The sequence below is a fragment of the Typopeltis vanoorti genome, chromosome 23 (assembly GCF_054136105.1).
Source record: "Typopeltis vanoorti isolate ZY-2024b chromosome 23, IOZ_Tvanoo_1.0, whole genome shotgun sequence".
Taxonomy (NCBI): Eukaryota; Metazoa; Arthropoda; class Arachnida; order Uropygi; family Thelyphonidae; genus Typopeltis; species Typopeltis vanoorti.
The window spans coordinates 1,243,549-1,261,878 of NC_143571.1; the positions used below are offsets into that span (position 1 = coordinate 1,243,549).

General features: G+C 35.5%; 1 protein-coding gene across 2 annotated transcripts in view; it reads right to left on the reverse strand.

The window, feature by feature from the left end:
- LOC150093565 (uncharacterized) overlaps nucleotides 1-18,330 on the reverse strand; it is a 172,118-nt gene that overhangs the window by 118,383 nt on the left and 35,405 nt on the right. The window contains exons 8-16 of one of the 2 annotated variants that reach the window (XM_090412755.1): nucleotides 16,561-16,613; nucleotides 12,487-12,602; nucleotides 11,937-12,081; nucleotides 11,492-11,547; nucleotides 9,083-9,201; nucleotides 8,719-8,816; nucleotides 8,529-8,567; nucleotides 8,143-8,270; nucleotides 104-174 (exon numbers count right to left, since the gene is read on the reverse strand). In XM_090412755.1, coding sequence (XP_090268881.1) covers nucleotides 104-174; nucleotides 8,143-8,270; nucleotides 8,529-8,567; nucleotides 8,719-8,816; nucleotides 9,083-9,201; nucleotides 11,492-11,547; nucleotides 11,937-12,081; nucleotides 12,487-12,602; nucleotides 16,561-16,613 — 825 coding nt within the window. The remainder of the gene's footprint in view (nucleotides 1-103; nucleotides 175-8,142; nucleotides 8,271-8,528; nucleotides 8,568-8,718; nucleotides 8,817-9,082; nucleotides 9,202-11,491; nucleotides 11,548-11,936; nucleotides 12,082-12,486; nucleotides 12,603-16,560; nucleotides 16,614-18,330) is intronic. The other variant, XM_090412756.1, reaches the window with a different exon arrangement.

The following is an 18,330-nucleotide window of genomic DNA, read 5'->3' on the forward strand; positions in this document are numbered from 1 at the left end:
CCACATGGCCCTGATCTCAACCGTATTTATGCAGTATGTGACAGCTGGATATGTTACATAATAGACACTTGAATACTCTAATAAATAAGTATTTTCTTCTCACCTCTTTAATGCCTTGCACTCCAAGGAAGGTATCCATTTGTCCTGCACATGACATCTGTTCTGTGTCTTCACCTACCAAAAAAAAAAAAAAAAAAAAAGGTAGTCCACAAAAATAGAGAAACAAAGCAACGTCACTTAATAATTTCTTCACACAAAATCGAATGCAAAATTCTTATTTATTACCATACGTTAGTAAAATAAACACGTAAAAGTAGATTATGTACATTATTTCTGGGAAAAATCCCATGTTACTCTTTTTAATAAACTATTATAATTACGGCTATTTTGCCTGCTTCAGTTTAGGAGTGCCCCTGTTTAAATGTCATTGGCTATTTACTCACGGATCCTTAGGACATTGTAGATGTACCAAAAAGTACATGTAGTATAAGGAAGAGAAATTTACACATACCTTTTTCTGGGTGTTGCGGCTTTTCTTCTTACTGCGATGTCGAAAAACTACTCAGTGTGTGGAGGGGGGGGGGGTAGGCAATTTGGGAGAATGAAATTGGAGAATTGGTAGAATTAAATTAGAAAAACCCGGGTTTTTTCAGTAATATATATAAAAACATATATATTATATTATTATATTATATAGGGTGGGGAAAAGTGAAAGGGTTGATTTTTTTATATAGGGAGGGGGAGGGGGGAAAGGGAGTTGACGGGGTGCGGTCCGTTTCGACTATTATGACGACCAATAATAGTCGAAACGGACCGCGCCCCGTCAACCCCCTTTTTCCCCTCCCTATATAAAAAATCAACCCTTTCACTTTTCCCCACCCTATATAATATAATATATATGTTTTTATATATATTACTGAAAAAACCCGGGTTTTTCTAACTTAATTCTCCCAAATACCTACCCCCCCCCTTCCACACACTCAGTAGTTTTTCGACATCGCAGAAAGAGGAAAAGCCGCAACACCCAGAAAAAAAGTATGTGTAAATTTTTCTTCCTTATGCTATATATACTTTTGGTACATTTCCATCTATAATGCCCTAAGAATCCGTGAGTAAATAGCCAATGACATTTAAACAGGAGCACTCCTAAACGGAAGCAGGCAAAATAGCCGTAATTATAATACTTAAAAGTAGGGTAACGTAACCAAAAGGTGCTTTATTTTTAAAGTTTAGAATATAGGTCACGCTTTCTGCACAACCTGATGATAAGAGCTGGAGCGATAGATGGACGCATTTCCCCAGTTTAATAGAATCATATTGCAATTTTAAATGCGCCTTAATTGATTCACTCTTGAAGGAATTTCTTCCTTACTTTATAAATATACTGATAAAGAGATGGAGCAATATAAAATCCCTTGCAGTATAAAATCTCTCTCTCTCTCTCTCTGTAGTTCCTTGTAAAATTAATTTCTTGTTTCAAGAGTTCCATCAAGGTATGAAACTTTCTCCTGATGTGAACTTAAACGCTTTCCTTTTTGCCGACGACAAATTAATAATTACAAATTCTGAAGATAACTTACAGAAAGCTATTTTAAATCTAAATGAGATTGCCAAAGATTATGAAATGATAATATCAACAGAAAAATCAAAAACTATGGCCTTTAAAGGGCAAGATCCAGCATGAACTAAAATAGTAATAGATAACAAGATCTTAGAACAGGTGAATTCATTTAACTACCTAGAATGTATGATCACATATGAAAATGAAAAAGATATAAACATAAAAATTGCAAAATATTTAAAAATAACAGGTGTAATTAACTCTATATTTAAACCAAACCTAGTTCAAAAACAAACCAGGCTAAACGTATACAATACATTAGCCCTACCGGTCTTAATGTATGGAAGCGAAATCTGGACAATAAAATAAAAAGACAAACAAAGATTAACAACAGCAGAAATGAAGTTTATGAGAAAAACTGCAAAGTATACCCTATTTGATCACAAAAGAAATTATGAAAGAATTAAACCTAGAACGAGTAATAGAAAAAATTAAAAAATATAAACATAAATGGATGGAACACGTTCAAAGAATGAAAACAGAAAGATTACCGAAACAAGCCATTAGGAAAAAGAAAACCAGGACGTCCTCTTAAAAAGATTCAACGATGACTAAAGCCAGAACAGGCCACGCTAGGCCTAAGCCTTGATACGCATGATGATGATGATGTTTAAAGAGTTTTGCAAACTTCAGCAGCTGATAGTTTGTTCAAAATGGGATTTATTAAATAATTCTACTATTTCTGATATTCAGTATTTAAATACCAAGCTATTGTTTAAAATATGAACCGTTTTTATAATTAAAGTACAGTAGTCATGTAACTGTTTTAATTCTAACATAAAATATTAATGCATTGTTATATATATGGTTTGTTATATTTAAATAATTTAACTATTTATTCAGTTCAGTATATTCTTTTCTGATGAATTTTCCAGTAATTCATCGGAAAAGTAATATCCTGATTTTTAAAAGAAGAAATATACAAAATCAAAAGAAATATAGCTAAAACTATAGTATATAATGTCCACCAAGATTTGTTAATAAAATAACAGATTTGTTAACACGTTCGCTGCCAACTACGAGTATACTCGTAGTTCGTATATGAGCTTCACAAGCCAACTACGAGTATACTTGTATGTCGATTTACCGACCTCCTATGCCAAACACGAGTTATCCCTTTGTATAATTACCTTAATTTGGACCCTTGGATTCTGAATAAAGCGGAGAGCACGTCTGGGGGCTTGGTAGAGGAGAAATAATTTCAACTAAAATATAGTATATTGTGTATATGCCTCAGATGCCAACTACGAGTATACTCGTATGTCGATTACCAACCTCGTATGCCAAGCGCGAGTTAATCCGTAGTATAACATCGTAATTTGTAAATCAATTTTAAACTCGGCTTTCCTCTATATTTTGTAAAGCATATAAATTGGTTTGTTCTACTAAAATTGTGAGAAAATCTTCAGAAAAGAAAAGTTCAACTAACCTTTTGATACTGAAATTTCCAGTGTCAATTTTAAAACCTGCAGTTTCAACAAAGTCAAATTGTGTGTGTGTGTGGGGGGGGGGGGCTTCTGAATTTTCCCAATAAGTTGATGTTGATGTATTTGGCTGGTTGCTAACTTCATCTTCAAAAGTTTCTTCATTATCGGAGTCACCGCGCTAGAGTCGTCTGTAGGATCATCTTCGGAATCGGAACCAAATATTTCATGAAATTCATCATCGCTCATATTAGCATAAGCTTCTACTTCTATATCAGTAAGTTTTCTTTTACGATCATGGCGAAATTGAAGGTTCTTAGAGACTAGAAACTAAAACTGAACTAGAAGCAATAAACACTGGCGTCAGCACATGTAATATATACGAGTGATACGAAGTGATACGATGGAAGTGATACGAGATTACTCGTAGTTGGCGTATGAAACAAAATTCGATCTGATAAGCCGGCTACGAGATTACTCGCAGTGACCTTGAAGACGCGAAAAGCGCTTGGCATGCGGGAACAAACTATGACTGAGTAGCGTGGTAGCGAACGTGTTCATGAAATAGAGGAAGCATACATAGCCGACAGAATATTAATGAAATTAAACAACGAAGAAAGAAAGAAAGAATACAGCGCAAATCAACATAATACCAGAGAAACAATGGATAGAACATAAGAATTTATGCTATGACCCAAATTTAATTTACAGAAAACAATAATGAAGAAATCCGTACTGTTATAGAACCAATTAGATTAGAACTAAAAGTAGCAATGAAGAATCAAAACCTAGAAAATCGACGGATTAGATGGCATAAATGCAGAGTTTCGAAAATATGGTGGAGAATATTTACATCACACAGATTCTTAAAATTAAAGAATAACTGTTGGAGGAAATGTTATGTTCCATCAGATTGGTTAAAAGCTAAAGTTATATCTGTATTTAAGAAAGGAGACAGCGATGCTTGTGGAAATTACAGGGAAATCAGTGTTAAATGCATTGATAGACATGATGGTTATTAGTAAAATCCTGAATAAAAGGCTTAGAAGCATTGAAAGCAATCTACACTCAGAAGAACTAAATTGTTTCCGACATGGAAGATCGTCTATAGACGGTATTTATGTGTATGTATGTATGTGTATGTATGGCGAGGAAAAAAAGAGGACTGAACTTCGACATCCCCTTCAGTACACTCGCTGTGAGATACACCGTCTACCAACAATTGTTCGGACGCCCTTGTTATTTGAAGTTAGGCAAGTTATTTGAAGTTTCTACAGATAATAGAAAGTAATATTTCATCGTAGCAGTTGAATACGGGTGGGATGACAACGTGGCGTGAATTCAGTGACTTCGAGAGAAGTGTCATCGCGGGGGGTCACATTAGTGACATGTCCATACGTGCCATTGTCGCTCAACTTCATCTAAAATCTACAGGTGACGATGTAATCAACAAATGGAGACGTTCTGGCATCATGAGTGCAGGAAAATACCCAGGGCCTAACCAAAAATGACTCGCAAGAACGAGAGGATGTTAACACAGGTGACACGCATAAACCAGCTACAATCGACACAGATGAGTCGATTGTAGAGTTCGTGAACAGTTCCAGAGCGCTAATAACACCATGGTGAGCACTAAAAAATACGGTTTGAAAAGAACTCCATTTACTGGGTTCCACGGAAGAGCAGCGGCACACAAACCGAACATCCCAACAACAAATCAGGCGGCTTGTATGGCCTAATGCAAAGAGCGTGTGAACTGGACAATTAATCGGCGGAAAACGGTACTCTGGAACGATGAATCCAGGTTCATCTGTTTCGAATTAGATGTCAGGGTGTAAGTGTGGAGGCAGCCTGGTGAACGCTTGTTACCATAGTGCGTTGTACACACAGTAAAGGTTGGTAGTGAGGGAGTAAATGTGTGGGGGGGGATATTAATTCGGTTTGGAGTGGAGCCACAGGTCGTTGTTCATGTTTCCATGAAGGCAGTGCAGTGATATTCTGGATAATGACGTATTGCCTACACTGCGGAAGTTTTATGGAACGGGCCCGTGTTGCTCTCAAGACAACAATGCCCCATGCCACAAAGCTGCAGATGTTATGAAGTGACATGAAGAGAGATGGGTGTTAAACGATTACCCTGGACTGGATAAATGGGGAAAATTTTCACCTCTTGTCTGCCGGAGGTGATAAAAGCCAAAGGTGGACATAGCTGATATTAGGGTTCGCCTGCTGGTATAAGTTGGAAATTGCTAAAGTGTCCGGACAATTATTAGTTGATAACATATGCCTTCGACTGCATTCGCATTAATGGAAGAGCACATGTAGGATCTACGTCATTACATTTAGCTGTAGCAATTGCGTTCACTTTGGAAGAAAACAAGTTTATTGTTGAGTGTTATTTTCGTTCATACAGAGTTGGGAGAGAATGGTACACGCATACCATATGTTTATGAACTGTTTTTTCGATGTTTCTATAAGCGTTCCCCAAGCAATTGTGTCATCGTTACCCTAATCGAGAGGTTCCGACATACTGCGAGTGTTCTGCCACAATGCAAAGGGTATTCGGAGTCACCAGGAATTCTTAGCATAAATTAGAATCACGGGTTGGTTCCGTTCACCCAGGATTTGCATAGAATGTGTCGTGCAAAAAACATTCCACTTCGTGCATATTCCAAAAGGACGAAGCAACCTGTCACACATCAGGTGGTTCTAGGGCCAATTTATCAGAACACTTACCTGGGAGGCTCATTTCGAGATTTACAGAATTCCCGTAACCGTCACGTTCTCCGGATCTTCGTTTGGGGAATCTTGAAGGAATGAGTTATCTACCAAGATAACTCATTCCTTCAGACCTTGATAAACTAAGGCATCGGTTACCAACCGGTGGTACGCGTATTCCCGGGGGTGCATTCAGAGGTACACGACAAATAATCAGTAATGGCGGAAAAACAAGTAAAGTAAACAAAATGCAAAACGTTAGTTATGGAACGGTAAATGACAGTATTTAAAAACAGCTATTTTAAAAAGAAGGAGTGCAATTTATAGAAATGGGTTTAAAAGGGGTACACAAGTGGAAAAAGGTTGGGAACCACTGAACTAAGGGATACAATTACATGATGTGTCCAGCAGATGCCCCAAACCCTTGTTCTCAAAGGTGAGAGATAAACTTTGCATGCCATACGAAACCTGTCTTGAAACACAAGGTGCTATTTCGAGAATGTGATAAGTCGTTAATGCGTTATTCGACCAAGATTCCACCGATAGGTGTGGTTGTGCATAACCATCATGTGAAAACATATATTTCTTTTAATAAACGTTTATTCCGTAACAGTCCGCGTGGTTAGCCTAGTGGCTTTGCACTTCGCAACCGTTACCAGGTCATGTTGCTGTCAGCGTTGTTCTCTATGCTGTGAAGATATTTTCCATACAATGCCTTACTTTTCCATCTTTCAGTTCTCACTTTTACTTAGTTGGTTTTGTATTCCAATTTTGTCTCCATGGGTTTAAATAAGTCCTCTTTCCTTACCTCAATAGGAAAATTTTCCGTTGTTTTCTGCCAATAATCATTCAAATTTCGTTTTTCTTCTTCAACAACTTGCTTTACTTGTAATAATCCTCTACCTACTTTTTTGCGTGACAGATAGAGCCTATCAATGTCACCGCAAGGATTGAGGGTATGGTGCATTGTCATTAATTTTCGGGGATATATATATATATATATATATATATATATACAGAAAACAATAAAATAAGGTATCCAGTTAACCAGAAGAACTGTTATTAATATAACCTGCTGTATGTCGATGAATAAATTTTCATTCAAAAACATGAATTAAACGAAATAAAGCCAACAATATAATTTAAAACTTTCAGGCTTTTAAAGATCGAGTTCATGTTGGATCAAAAATAGTCACAGATAATAAAATAATAGAAAAGCTGGCACAGTTTACTTATTTAGGTTCATAACATATCTAAAAGATAAATATATTGATTAAGAAATAAAGAAATTTCAGAAAATTAAAGGGACATTGAATGAAAGGCGAGAAAATCAACTGAATCTTTATGAAGTAATAGCCACTCTAACTCTATTATATGGCTCAGAAACACGGGCTGTTTTAAAGAAAGATGAAAGTAAAATTCATATAAAGATGAAGACATTAAAAGAGAGCTAGATATTTACAATGTAAATGAAACAATCAATAAACATAGAGAGAAATAGAAAGAACATCTTGTTGGATCAATGGAAAGAGAGAAATGGAAAAACAAGTTTAATTCATGTTTTTGAATAAATATAATTTATTCATCGGCATATTTAGGATGGAAAGATATCGGCTACCAAAAGAGGTGAATAGATATAGACCAAAAGGGGAGAGAGAAAGAGAGAGAGAGAGAGATACCAACACGGGAAGACCAGTGAAACTGGAACAGGTAAATGCACAACTTCGAAGGAAAGAAGAAGAAGATATTATTATTATTTTTTATTTATTTATTTATTTTTATATTTGCAGTGTGAACTGTAGAAGAAAATAACAAAGTCATGTAGAATCACAAATAACTTACATATGGATGGACAAACAAAAGAATCGAGCATTTTGTGAAAATGCTCGATTCTTTTGTTTGTCCATCCATAGTCTTTTGTTTCGATTCGAAACAAAAGAAGGATTTTGTGAAACATTATTTGAACTGTTTTCTCTGTAATTGAGCCGTTAATTTCCTTTAAAATAATACAAACCTTAGCAATGTTTTCACTGGGTCAACTTATTCAAAATAGTGAATATTTCTGCCGCAGTAGAATTCAGGAATTCTATCCCATCGTTCCTGTGCTCTGTGAAAGGTATCCAAATATATTTAAAAGGAAATTACTGCGGAGCAGAACAACTGCTCGAAAGCAGGGTTGCCACACTGGACCATTTATTAATGTTGCTTCCGCCCTTATTTTACACAATGTTTAAAGTGAATACAAATCGCAATTGCTGATCATTGCAATTCATGAAACTGAATAACAAACAGTGATTTGTAATTTACTTTTATAAATATACCCTGGAATATAACGTAGAAATAATGACAATGCGAGATTTATAAAAGAAAAAAAAATACCTGTAGCAGAGGACCTCACAGCAAATTTTATTGCGTTTATGTTACTCCCATAGAGTTTGATTAAGTTTCTTTCGATCTCTTTATAAACAAGATCAGGAATTATTTGCTTTTCGATTTTCTTCACAACTCTAAAAGCAGACACATACGAAGAACTTGGTTACTACACATTTTTCGCAATTTAAAACAGAAATATAAAATACAAAAGAGGAAAATGAGATCATATTGTAATCATAATTTCAAATTATCGGCATAAAAATGCATTTTAAATACTGATTCTGAAATCAATTTGAAGTGTTGCTTAACAGATAATGACTCGATACGCACGGAATAGCTTAAATAAACGAATGACATGAAGTAAATGAATAATTATGCAAAATCCGTCTTACTTTTGGCATTCAGCTTGCAAATCGCCTTTCTTTTGGCCGCTGTAAGTAAAAAAAATAATTTCAGCAAATATTCCTATGTGTATATATATGAAAAAATATGATTAATAACACACCGTTCAGTTTATTTTATTCTATCTGATTACCAGTAAGATATCTTATTTTTGCATAAATCGAGTATATAGTCACCTACTTCGAAATATTTTCCACGTTTGATAGGAGAGAAGTGATATTTGTAGCAAATTCCACGTAGGAAGCCGTAGTCACAACGAGACCACGAGGCACAGTGAACTAGAAAGTAAAATAATGCTAAGAATAAAAGCACTGCTACAAAATATAAAAATGCATTTTAATATTTTGATTGGAGTTATAGTAAATAAACACGGATAACAATTAACCGCAATAAGAACCCAAGAGCTGACAATGTCATAAGTTACAATTGTTTAATTTGAACCAAATGTGCAGTGTATTATTATATTCTGTTGAAGATCCAAAATTGACACATTTCTTCAAAATTCGTATACAATTTTCACACAACTTAAAATTACATGATTTACCTTGCTCTGTTTTGAGCTCATTTCAGTTAATTTGGCGAGAGATGATCCCTTTCCTCCTGTTAAATCTAAGAACTGGCACTGAGGATCTTCAAATAGTGCAACGAAAGGAGGCGGAGTATCTGAAGAAAAAGGAATTGAAATTAAATTCAGTTGAAATTGAGATGAAAAAAAAATCACTAAGTAAAAAAAAATCAGATTATTATGTTGTAGATTAAACACTTTTGGAGATAATATTCCAAGAATTAACTACACGATAGTTATTTCACAAAACATCACTATTGAGCAGTCTCACTGGAATATATTGCCCATATAGCGATCCCAGAAAGAATGCTGGAATTTCAGTAATTATTTTTTATTAATGAATTCTGAGTTAACATAGAATATTTTCTATCTCGAAAATTAGAGTGAAATATCTCCAAGTTTGAGTGTCATGTGATTCACAACTAGGAGCAAAGCTACTGCTTGCGCATGTGTGAGATAATCATTGCCCGTCAATTCTTCTGTTGCAGAAGAGATGAATAAAACATGCTGAACTACCGAGCTGGGAATTACGTGCATCTTCAATTTAGGAAAATACTATGTTTGGTCCCATGACATCAGTAACTGAATGCAAAAACTGTCAACAATGCATGGGAATCTTTTAAAAAGTGCGTAAATGAAGCGTATCCGAATATATCCCTAGTGTTCGAAAAATGAATTGGTTAGGAATGAAATGGACGTGCAACCTTATTAAGAGAGAGATCCACAAAAAAGATGATGATAAGGAAAGAATATTGTCAGAATAACAGTGAGAGGAGTTATGAAATATATAAAGCAGAGGCCAGAAAAGTTACGAGTTTTATGCAGAAAGCTCAATCGGAGTATAAAATGAAATTAATTATGCAGGTTAAAGGTTAAAAGCAATCCAAAAGAATTTTATCGTTTTCCCTAAAGCAAAAGAGAGAAAGAATGCGAAATAATAACTTTATTGAACGCAGATGGTGCTATAGTGTCGGAAGCTAAGGAGGTATTGTTCAGTTAATGAGTGCTCACTTTGCTACGATATATCAACCAGGTGGGTGCAACGTGGTGCACAGTGCTACTGCTACATTGGATGAAGAGTTAGCGGTTCGTCAAATCTCATCAGCTAAGATTTTGCTGGCCTGGTTGACCAAGTGGATACTTCCCCTCTATCTACTCTGCCTTTTGACTAATTATGAACGACTCTATTTCTTAGTGAGGATCACATCTTCTTTTTACAGGGAGTAAAAGTTTTAGAAAATCTTTTTGAACCAAGTTCGGTTCAAAAAGATTTTTTTTAGTTTTAAGATTTAATTCGGTTCTCCTACTGCATTTGCAAATGCAGTAGGAGAACCGAATTATCTTCTGACCCTTATCCCATTCATGGTACTAAATGTAATATATTTACAGTTTTTCGTAGATGAGATTAAAATCGCACAAGACAATATCAGTGACTTTGTTCAACAGTTTGATAGCTTCCTAAGGAGTATGTTCGGCATCACCCATGATCCAACAGAAACGTTTGTGTGAGTTGGATGCAGAAGAAGCTCTGTAACTCCCACTCATCGCTTGCATCTGGTGAAATTGATTTGTTTAGAATACTGATGGACTTCTTAATTTCCAAGCCACATACAACCAGTGATGATGAGCAACATTACAATTTCCTGTTTAATGACAAACGATTTCAATTTCACACTTTAATTTACTTTAAAATATACTGCTATAAATTTTAAATTAATACAATTTATAAGTTTAAATAAATTGCTTAGATTTCTAGAAGCACAACTAATAATGATACTTCCCGTACATTACATTATGCTCATAAATAGTGTGATCTAAAAATTACGTCTTTTTCTGTTTTTTCCTGAAGTGCTGTTAGCATTTACACTTACCGGCTACTGAATTAGAAACCTTTTCACAAATGCACATAAACGTTACTTATGCAGCGCAAATGCAAAGTGCTTGGTTACGTGCTTGACAACTATTTAAGAATGCTACTGGTTAATGACACGGGTGTTTAATGAGAGGAAACAGAACGCACATTGCTTGTCTAGGAGGCGTAACTGTGGTCCTAAGACAGTCTGTCAGGAACAAGATGGCTGTCGTCTGAGAAGGCACTGTACATAATCCTGTACATAATCCTGTGTGCAAACATAACATTCATTGACCGAAGCTTTTAACGAAGGCTGTTCCCGAATAACCATATCTCACCGAACTATGCGCAGGAAATTGAAGAGAGGCTCGGTATTGAAAGTCCCATGCTTATATGGAAGGCATTGATTTCTACGAAGTTTCTAATTCAGTGACAGGTATGTGTACTAAATAATTCATTGCAGAATCGAATATATCTGCACAAGGAACCCCCTATGCATTTTAAATACATACAATCAAGTTTCAATTCTATTTTACCTCTCAATATTGCTTTTGATATAATGTTCTTGGCTATCTGAGATTTTGATGCATGGCTGAAAAAAAAAAAAAAAAGAAGAAAAATAGAACAAGAAGTCTAATTGCATTTCATATATTATAATGACAAGTAGTTTAGGTATCATTTAATTAAGTTTTAACCAATTAATTCAATATTTAAATAATGTAATGACTGATTGGTTCTCTGAAAGTTTCATTTATTTCATTAGCAAAATGTTTAGGAAATATGCAGCTTTAGATAGCTAGACAAGATATAATAAATCGAGTCTTCTAGTATTCAGCTTTCAGTATTAAAATGCCTTCATTTATATATATATATATATATATATATATATATATATATATATATATATATATATATATATATATATATATAATTTGCATTTTGTTATAAAATGCAGTGCTATTTTTCATCTATTCGACTTACCCTTCAAATTTAAGACCGCCTCCATTGAAATTGTTTAGTTTAAAAGTTACAGGTGTGTTGCTCAGAGTTCCATCCCATCCACAGTTACTCTGAAAATTTGCTGTTCTATCTTCATGATCGATTTTCATGATGTAGTTTCTTTTTCCTGAAAGAGAATAAATAATTGCAGTTGGAACTATGACAAGCATGCAGCGATTTCATATGTAGAGTGAATGCAAAACGGTGCTATCCAAGCAGTCGTATTTATTAGCTGGCATGTTCCCCACGTTAATATTAAGTTACGATAGCATTTAGATACAAGCAAATGAGAATAGTTGAATTTTTATTGTTATCTGCTTTTTGATTATCTATCTGTAAAACAATGGGAATGCTGTGAGTTGTAATTTCCTGCTTAATTATATTATAAACTTATTTATACAGATAAAAATTACTTATGTCTTATTATTAATACTTAAGTATCAATATAATTAAATATAAATTTAATATATAAAAATAATATTAAAAAATAATAAACTGTAAAGGAGATGTATATGTATTAACAATAGTTTACCTGCACGAAAAGAAAGCTGCATTTCCTTCTTTTTTTCTCTTCTTATAGTGGCAATGGAGCAAGAGGATATCGAATGAATATTGCCGTCGGATTGTAACACAAAACCAAATAGCAGTCTGTAATAAATTAAAAAAATTTCGTGATAATACATTTACCTGAATATGTTTTTATTCATTTAATAAGGCCTTTTAAAAGTGTGTTGCCAGTAGCAGGCGAGTGTTAAACATTATACCTCCAGAGAATTTCTCATATTGGGTAAAACGATTTCTGAAGAAGTACATTCAAACAGATCTAGTTACGGCCACACAACAATATTCTGCTTAGTTTGTTTAAAAGTATGTTTTCATCTTCTCGGTATGGTTTACATCAGAAGATTATTTTCTAGCAGATGTTCACTGGTAAACCTTCTTTCATTCGCTTCAGTGATGAATAAGGAAGAAAATTTCATATTGTCATATATTGTCAAAGTCGTGTATTGATTAGAATATTTATTAAAACATATGTTATATTAGAATGAAAGAAAGAGCGAATAGAGTGTTTAAATGAAACTCGTATTATAATTATTAATAAAAATAAGAAAAGAAATTTTATTTTTTCGTATTAAGAAAACTAAACTATCGACACAGAATGGTTTTGTACTTTCTCTTTTGCGCATATTACAATAATTTAACGTTGAAAATTTATTACACTGATCATCAAGGTTCACCTTTTTAAAATTCCTCTTCATTTCGAAAATACAACACATTTCTGTTTAATGTTATTCTTAATTAGGTTTCAAAAAGGTTTTTAATAAAATCATCAAAACCGTCAATAGATACACCTGGTAGTAGGCGAAATAAGAAAATTACATCTTGAATATTCATATCATATTCGATATTAGCTCTCACAAGTGGAAAATACCAACAGTCTGGTAAGCCACCGTCGAAGCAGGACATATGCCGAAGTAGCCCGCTCATCCAAATATATCCAGCAGGACCAAATTCTTCCAAACATGACAACAGTCATCACAGCCTCATTGGCAAACATGCTTCAAGACTTCAGTAAGTCAAACCCTTCACGAAACTCCACAAAAAGATTTCTAAAAGAAACTCAAACCATATTATAAATGCTTGTTAATGAATAAAACTAGATTAATGCCAGACTCACTACAGATCGCAGCTTGGAACGCCAATGGCCTAAAAAACAAGACTCTGGAACTTCAAGAATTCTCTCACAGATACAACCCTGACGACATCCTAATTAATGAAACTCATCTAAGACCTGCAGACAATCCAAAACTGAGAGGCTACACACTATACAGAAACGACCGACTGGACTACAGAGGTGGTGTTACAGCCATATTTATCAGGAACTGCATCAGGCACAATGGAATACTCACCCCCAACCTCCAACCTAGAACTCACCGGTGTCGAAGTCCACACAAATTCAACTGGAAGACAAAATCTACGCTGCCTACAACTTCCCTGCTAAGACCCTGCTATTTTCTGACTTGGATGCTGTACTGGGCACAAATGAATCCATCATCGTCGCTGGGGACTTAAACTCCAAACATCCCTCCTGGAACAGCAGAACCAGAAATAAAAATTGCCGTATCCTCTTCAGCTACACAGTATTAAACAACGCTGTCGTAACAGGACCCAGTGAACCAACCCACCACAGCCCAACTGGCACAGCTGACATCCTAGACATCGCCATTCTACACAACATCAAATATCAGCACAGCATTCAAGCACTGAACGAATTATCATCAGACCACAACCCAATGCTACTTCACTTAGGGAATAAAGATCAGTCACCCCCCCCCCCAAAAAAAAAAAACTCCATCATCTGGGAGAAACTCAAGAAAGTGCTACCAGAACATATTGGTCCGGTTCCCCATATAAAAGTCAAGGAAGAAATAGACACTGTAATAAAGAACCCCACCAATCAAATCAATAAAGCCATAACAGCAGCCACAGTATCCACGATTACCCACAAACAAAATCGTCTCCCGGAAGAAATCATGGACTTAATAAGGGAAAAAAACAGACAAAGAAAAAGATATCACAACACTCGTGCTCCCCAGGACAAAACAGCCCTCAACAGATTAAACAAATATGTCCGAGAAGCTCTTCAGAACCACAGGAACCAACAATGGGACAACAAGCTCACCTCCATCTCCACAGCAGATCATTCTATATGGCAATTCCTAAACAACCTCAGGATCAAGCGCAAATCCCTCCCCCCTCTGCAAGCAGAACAGCACCTTGCATACACAGATGCTGACAAAGCCGAAGCCATAGCAAGAAACCTAGAGAAACAATGCAGTCCTGCATATGATAACCTAAACATCAGCCACGTATACAAGATCCATCGTAAAGTCAGGTTCACAGTAAATCGTCCCGATGTCAATCCAAGTCCTATACTGCCTACCTCACCTACCGAAATAATCGGCATCATCAACCATCTCAAGATCAAAAAAGCCCCAGGTTAGGATGGCATCATTAACCAAGTCATCAAGGCACTACCACGCAAAGCCATAGCACATCTGGCAAACATCATAAACTCCATCCTCAAATGGCAGCACTTCCCCCAGTCATGGAAAATAGCTGACATCATCCCAATTCACAAACCAGGCAAAGACCCACACCTACCTGAGAATTACCGTCCCATCAGCCTGCTATCCAATTTAGGGAAAATAGTTGAGAAAATCATCCTCATCAGACTCCAAGATCATGTCAACCAATTAAATATCATTCCAGAAGAACAATTCGGCTTCCGTCAAAATCACAGCACCACCCATCAAATCCATAGACTGGTAGAATACATCACCAGAGGATTCAATTGGAATCAACACACTGGAGCTGTCTTCCTAGACATCTCAAAGGCCTTCGATAAGATCTGGCACCAAGGCCTCCTCTACAAACTTATCATCGCTAACCTTCCACTAAATATGATACACCTGATCAAATCATACCTCTCCAACAGGAGGATGCAAGTCAAAATCAATGAAACAGTCTCAATCCAACGGAAAATCGTCGCAGAAGTTCCTCAAGGATCACTGCTAGCCCCGATCCTGTTCAACATCTATATGGCAGACATCCCTCAAAATCCTCTCACATCCACCATCGCCCTTTATGCTGATGACACGGCTATTCTAGCCAGATCTCGTCAACCACTTCTCGTCACCAAAAAACTACAAGACACCATCCTGAATCTAGAAAAATGGTTTAAAGACTGGCGACTACAATTAAACCCCCAGAAAAGTACAATGATACAACTTCACAAGAAGACGAGCATCCCCCAAAGGAGATATCACCCTGTTCAACTCTAAAATTCCCTGAAAAACTGAAGCAAAATACCTAGGAATACTTCTCGATAAGCGATTATGCTTCAACAGCCACATCAAGACCATATGTACCAAAGCTTCAAAAGTTATCGCCCAGCTATACCCCTTGATCAACAGACACAGTAAACTAAGCTCAACAAATAAAATACTACTGTACAAGATATTGATCCGTTCCACAGTCATATACGCCTCCCCAGCCTGAAGCCATACCTCCAAGACAAACATCCTCAAGCTACAAAGACTACAGAACAAATGCCTGCGAATGATTCTGGACGCCCCGTGGTTCATCAGGAACGTCCAGATCCACCGGGACATAAATATCCCCTACATCTCTTCACTACTACGCTCCCTAGCAGAAAAATCCTTTATGAAGACATCTATCCATCCAAACCAACTGATACAACAAGCCGGAAACTATGACGGTAATGACTACTGGAAACATAAAAGACCGAAAGCCATCCTAACACCCAACGACGAATAACCACTTCTGCCCACTCAGGGCGAGCTAAAATAGCTCACAAATCTCTCCCATCACTGCTCCCGAAACAGACAACAGGGAATATGAAAAGCGTCAAGCTTCACTCTCTGCGCCACATATGTCCTGCGTCCTGCGTCCTATTCGATATTAAAGAATATCAAATTCAGTTCTTTAAATATTATGAAAACATCTTAAAATATATTCGTTTTTAAGTAAAATAGAAGCCCATTTACGAAATACCTGTGATAACATATCATGTTTTACTTACTTTTTAACTAGTCCTGAAAACGATAATTCTGCTATGTGAGCGTAGCAGCCATTCTGTAAAATGAATCCATGATTAAATTTATTTATGCATATTCATAAAAGCACCATAAAACAATAAGTCAAATTTCAGATTCCATTCCAACAATTTTTATCAGTTAAATTTGCGTAACTTCGACAATTACTTAATACTTATTAGTACAATCCATTCTCTCCAACTCACTAACGATTATAATCAGATCCATGACAATACATTGAGAACGGGTTAAAAGTATAAGAAAATTAAACGTATAAAATTTACTTTCATTTTAAACATTTCATTTTATAGAAGAATTGGCTCGCAAATATCTTTGCGAGCCAATTCTTCCTGGATTTGACTATATTAATAGCAATGCAGCATTCGTAGATAAAGACAAAATATTGGTTGAAGAATTCGATAATCAGAGAAAAACTTCTAGTATTAGTAATAAACATATTTTTCCAATTAGACTTCTGAAGTAAGTGATATCAATTCCTACGGATTTCGTCGCTCCTTATAGTAGAATTAGAAATGTTCGCACTAGTCTAAATCTAGTAAAAGTACGGTTGCAGTAATCTCAATCTTGTCAAAGGAATAAGAGATGTGCATTTCGTAACCATTGAGTTACATTTTTAGTCGAATGCTCACGACTGGTTCATTCCTATCCACTTGTAAGAAGGCTTCAGCAATATCAGTTTCCAAAGCGGAAAACGGCTTTTTAAAATACATACCAATCTTTCAATTTTTTTAATGAAAGGAATTACTAATATCATTAATTTTAGTGATTATCAATTTACAAAGTGCAATATTCTGCATTTAAGAATTTCCTATGATTGCAAGAGGATAAAAGTGCTGTTGCATGGCTATTAATATAAAAATTAACTTCTCATCCTCTTTGGGATAAAACATTTATTGTAATTGAAGTTGGAAACAAAGATCACTGAAATAGTTAGCAGATTATAGATTATGTTAAGGTCAATAGACCTTAATAGCTGCATGATTCTGAAATTAAAAAAAACACACGCTAAAATATCGTATTTTACGTTGTTTAGGCATCTACACTTCTTCATTGAAACCTCTAAATTTCATTACAAAATATATCATAAAAATATTATCACTATAAATAAATATCAGAGGATTGCAGTGTACAATACATCAACACCATGTTCGGCGTATATCTTAATATCTAATCTTGTATTAAACTGGTGCTATTCTTAAAACGGTAATGAATATGCAAATATTTAAAACAATATACTCCACTAAAAGAAAGAAAACATTACGAACAAGAACAAACATTGTTCTTATACAACAGTGAAACCTTTAATAACCTATGTTAGGAACCATAAGAACATAATTAGAGAATATTTAGCAGCCTTTTAAGTAAAATCAGGCCTCCTAAATGCAAAGGTTCTAACATTTCGCTGGTGTAGGTAATTTTGTAATTGAACCGCCGTAAGTAGTTTTGTGACCACTTTGTCCATAAAGGTTGTAAACCTTTTGATTACTGGCACTGGGGGAGGGGTGACTAATGATAAGATAATCCGAGAACCCTACTCACATAATAGTACATAAAATAACAAACTAACACACATCAGCCTGTCTCACAACATGTAGGTAAATTCATTTATGACCTAAAAATATTTGAATATTTGCAAATCAACGTACTGCGGGTTAAAGGTATCTACTATACACAGCCAACGAGGTCATAACTGTGAAGTTAAATTTTGGAAATAACTAGAGTTATCTGCTACGCAG